This window comes from Lactuca sativa, chromosome 1 (genome assembly GCF_002870075.4).
Source record: "Lactuca sativa cultivar Salinas chromosome 1, Lsat_Salinas_v11, whole genome shotgun sequence".
NCBI lineage: Eukaryota > Viridiplantae > Streptophyta > Magnoliopsida > Asterales > Asteraceae > Lactuca > Lactuca sativa.
The window spans coordinates 174,015,205-174,019,575 of record NC_056623.2 but is presented as its reverse complement, the minus strand read 5'-3'; the positions used below and the strand labels follow the sequence as shown (position 1 = coordinate 174,019,575).

At 31.8% G+C, this 4,371-nt stretch overlaps 1 protein-coding gene across 1 annotated transcript; it reads left to right on the top strand.

Moving 5' to 3' along the window:
* The first annotated feature begins 486 nt into the window (after positions 1-486).
* Positions 487-3,877, top strand: LOC111900800 (uncharacterized). Its single transcript, XM_023896682.2, has 6 exons — positions 487-829; positions 2,350-2,523; positions 2,630-2,791; positions 2,887-3,093; positions 3,194-3,319; positions 3,458-3,877. Exons 1-6 carry the CDS (start codon positions 569-571, stop codon positions 3,608-3,610), a joined length of 1,083 nt encoding a protein of 360 aa, XP_023752450.1. The 5' UTR covers positions 487-568; the 3' UTR covers positions 3,611-3,877.
* Positions 3,878-4,371: the final 494 nt, after the last annotated feature.

The window sequence follows — 4,371 nt, the reverse complement described above, 5'->3', positions numbered from 1 at the left end:
TTCTAAGATATAAATCGTCCAAAAATGAGCATTTTAGTAAATATTAAGCCCTATAAAGAAAAGTTAACATGTTTTTTTTTTAATCTATCTGAATTCTCATTTCTCAAACGCCTAAATCCTAAAAAATAATAAACAAAATCAAACAATTTTAAAATAATTGTTACGAACCACATATTGGACCATATAATCCACACACTTGTAATCATCTCATACGATACTTTTTGGAATAGTGTCTCTTTTCACCCAACGTGTCCACCATTCATTTCGAACCACGTCTCCCAATGTTGCTAATGGCATGAAAGACATGCATTACTATTTTTTTTTTACTTTTTTCGACGTAACGTCATGGAGTTTAGTATTTTTCACATGCGTATATTCACAAATCCATGACTTCAGTATGTATACTATCAACATAAAAGTAAATGTGTGGCCTATCTCTATAATAGAATTCCCCACCACCATTATAAAAATCTTCACCTCAACACCATAAATGCATGCTTGTAGTCGAGCACTTGTTCTTCAACTTTCTATAGAAAAGAGAACATCACAACAGTGATTAATTAGTGAAATGGAGCTACCTCTGATCGATCTGGCGCCATATGTGGACGTAGTGACCGGAAAATTTAGCTGCGACGAGCTCCTCCATCCAGAACTGAAGAAGGTGTGTTCGGAGGTTAGTCGGAGCTTCAGAGAAACCGGAGCTCTGCTCGTTAGAGACCCGAGATGCCCAAATGAAGATAATGATCGGTTTATTGATATGATGGAGAAGTACTTCGAACAGCCGGAGGAAGTTAAGCGTCTTCAGGAGCGTCCTCACCAGCATTATCAGGTCACAATCATCTCCGAATCCTATAATACATAATCTATTAGATTGGACTCAGGTTCTCTTAGATGCATCTTACAACAGTAGAACTACCTCCTAACGTGTAAAAAATTGTAGCTATGCGTCTAAAACGGGTCGGATCATTACGTCACGTAGAGATTCGCTATCTTTATAATATCGTGAGCAAACAACAAAAGGATTATAATATAAATCTTTAAAAGGATTATAATTCATTTTTAAAATAAATATCTGTTTACAACCATATATATTATATGATAAGTGCACTCGACTTATAACGTCCATTAAAGTTTAAAAATACATATATTAAATTTTAAAATAAACACAATTTGACAAAAAAGATATAATATAAATCTTTAAAGGGATTATAATTCATTTTTGGAATAAATATCTGTTTACAACCATATAGATGATAAGTGCACTCGACTTATAACGTCCATTAAAGTTTATCAATAATATTAATTGTTATGTATGTATACCTTGTTAAAGTTCATATATATATATATATATATATATATATATATATATATATATATATATATATATATATATATATATATATATATATATATATATATATATATATGAGATGGTTATTTTTGTGTGACCGTGATACATTTTTTTTTTTTTTGTAATTAAATATTCTAATATATTCTAGTATTCATAAAACTATAATATGTAATATTTTAATATTCTAAAACAATATTGTTGATATATTTTCAATTAAAATATTCTATAACATATAACATTAGAATATTATGCATATTATTTTTTTATGAACTATAATTGAACATTTCAGGAGAAAAAATTGGTTTCATGATCTCATAAATTGGGTCTGTCTCAAATTAACTTACACACACACACACACACACATATATATATATATATATATATATATATATATATATATATATATATATATCTTTACTATCTTATAAAACAAATCTCACTATTTCTAAAAATAGATTGAATAAAATAATAATATTTTTTTAAGACGTCTAAATCATTAAGCTAATTGTATAACTAATCACTAATAAAATAATATTAAAATTTAAAGAAACTCCTATAAATCTTCTCTTCCAAAGTTTTGACCATATCTTTTTTCATCTAAATAAATACTCAACATTCTATAATTTGGTCATTTTATGAATTTTCTTTATTTTTAATATGACATGTTTCTTAAAACAAACTAATGATTGAATTGAAAATAATCATTCTCCATCGAAAAAAAATTAATTGTCGAAACAAACTCTTTGTCGTCCGCCGCTTTGCGCGGGTAAACGGCTAGTATATATATATATATATATATATATATATATATATATTCTCTCTTATCACCAATGATAAATTCTAATTTGTTTTTGTCAAGTGAATAGAATTGTGGGGTGAAACGGGTTGAATTATGATCAAAGAGCAATTGCTTCTACTGTTTTAAAACTGTAGTTTATCATAAAATTATATTTGAAAATCCAATTAAATTGTAAATTAAATTCTATTTCATGGATCAGGTTGGTTCGACGCCGGGGGGAGTCGAGATTCCCCGGAGTTTGGTAGATATGGAAATGCAAAAGAACCTGAGAGCACTGCCCAAAGATCGTCGGCCTGCTATTCCAACTGGCCCTGACCTCAAGTCCCGATACATGTGGAGGGTTGGCCCTCGGCCATCCAATACTCGTTTCAAGGTTCACTCTATATCTCTTTTAGTTTTCGTATCCTTAATTAGCTATAGATTATACAATATTGTCGTTCATGTGTATTAATTATATATTATCTTATGCATTCATGTAGGAATTGAACTCTGCGCCAGTCCTACCAGAAGGCTTCCCCGAGTGGAAAAAGATCATGGATTCATGGGGATTTAAAATGATATCGACAGTAGAGGCTGTTGCTGAATTGGCTGCAATAGGATTTGACCTACCAAAGGATTCATTCACTAATCTAATGAAGCTCGTGAGTCGATCGGTTTATTTAATTTATCTTTTTATTATAGAGAGATGTATAAATGATATACAGTATTAATTTAAATATGGATGGTTGCATTTCAGGGCCCACATCTTCTTGCTCCAACAGGAAGTGACCTTGGACGTCATGGAGAAGAGGGAACAGTGTTTGCTGCATATCATTACGACATCAACTTTCTAACAATTCACTACAAGAGTAAGTTCCCCGGTCTATTTATTTGGCTAAGGAACGGGGAGAGAGTTGAAGTGAATGTTCCAGACGGGTGTCTTCTTATTCAAGCTGGAAAACAGGTACTATATATAAAGTTATATATCAAACAAGAAGATGCATATTGTATGATATGTTCATGCTAACCCAAATTGTGTTACTCCCTCTATTATCTATATATAGTTGGAATGGATGACTGCTGGTGACTGTAAGGCCGGTATGCATGAAGTTGTGGTAACTCAAAAAACAATCGATGCAGTTAATGCTGCAAAACGAGAAAATCGATGCCTCTGGAGGGTATCCTCAACAGTGAGTAATTAATTAACATCGCTTTTTAATTAGCCACCCACCCATGCATTTACACTTTTAATATATTTTGATATCATATGGAACAAATATAACGCAATCAATCTGATTACTTGTCACTTGTGAAATTTTTGTTGGTAGCTATTTTCCAACGTAGCATCTGATGCTGTGTTGAAGCCGTTGGGTCATTTTGCAAAATCTCCAACTGCTGATAAGTATCCGGCCATGTATGCTGGAGAATATTTTGAGAAGGAGCTTGCTGTCATTAATCTTAAAGGAAAGGACGGGGCGTAAAGGAAAGAACGGGGCATATATAATTACGGGAGACTTTTGGTGTCTGTAAGATGGTGTGGTGAATAAACCAATTACAATTGAAGGACATTTGTGTTTGTTTGGGCTCAAGTTTGGTGTATTAATTAATTGTTGCGTAATGAAGGATTGTAAACATATCTAAATTAAAGCGTGCTTCGTATGTGTATAAGTTACGAATATGTACTTATAGTATGAATAAAATATCCTTTTTGTCTGTGTACGACAAATATATGGCCACAATTTCACTAAGACCTACGTTTATTATCATGGCCTACCTTTCCAAGCTCCAACTAAATTAAAATCTCCAAAGGATTTATGATATCTTCTCCCAAATCATGCGTATATGTTTATTTCTTCGTCGTTAAGGTTTACACCTTCACGCACCACTACACAGGTTTCCTGTATATTGAAGGATAAACCTATCCTTTGCATCGACGATTTGATCCTACACTAATGAAGGTTGTATTAAAAAGGTAATGTATGTTTCACCATATAAATTAAAAAATTGCATATTTTATGAAAAGCAAAAGACATCTTTCATGGCAGTAAAATATTCCACTAAATTATATTATATGGTCGAGGAACAAGCCACCGATATCTTTACCGTAGACATGGGTCCAACCTGAAAAAATTTCCATTTTTTTCGATGTTGAATATGTGTTGGAATAAATAAAAAAAAAAACAAAAACAATAATGCACAGATAATCGCAAGCAAAAAGCTTGTGGTCAAATTAATTCTAAAA

Excerpts from the sequence above, each read along its gene's own strand:
- LOC111900800 (XM_023896682.2), top strand. The coding sequence starts at position 569 with ATGGAGCTACCTCTGATCGATCTGGCGCCATATGTGGACGTAGTGACC. Across the intron at positions 2,792-2,886 it reads TCACTAATCTAATGAAGCTC|GGCCCACATCTTCTTGCTCC; the intron begins GTGAGTCGATCG and ends GTTGCATTTCAG. Across the intron at positions 3,094-3,193 it reads TTATTCAAGCTGGAAAACAG|TTGGAATGGATGACTGCTGG; the intron begins GTACTATATATA and ends ATCTATATATAG.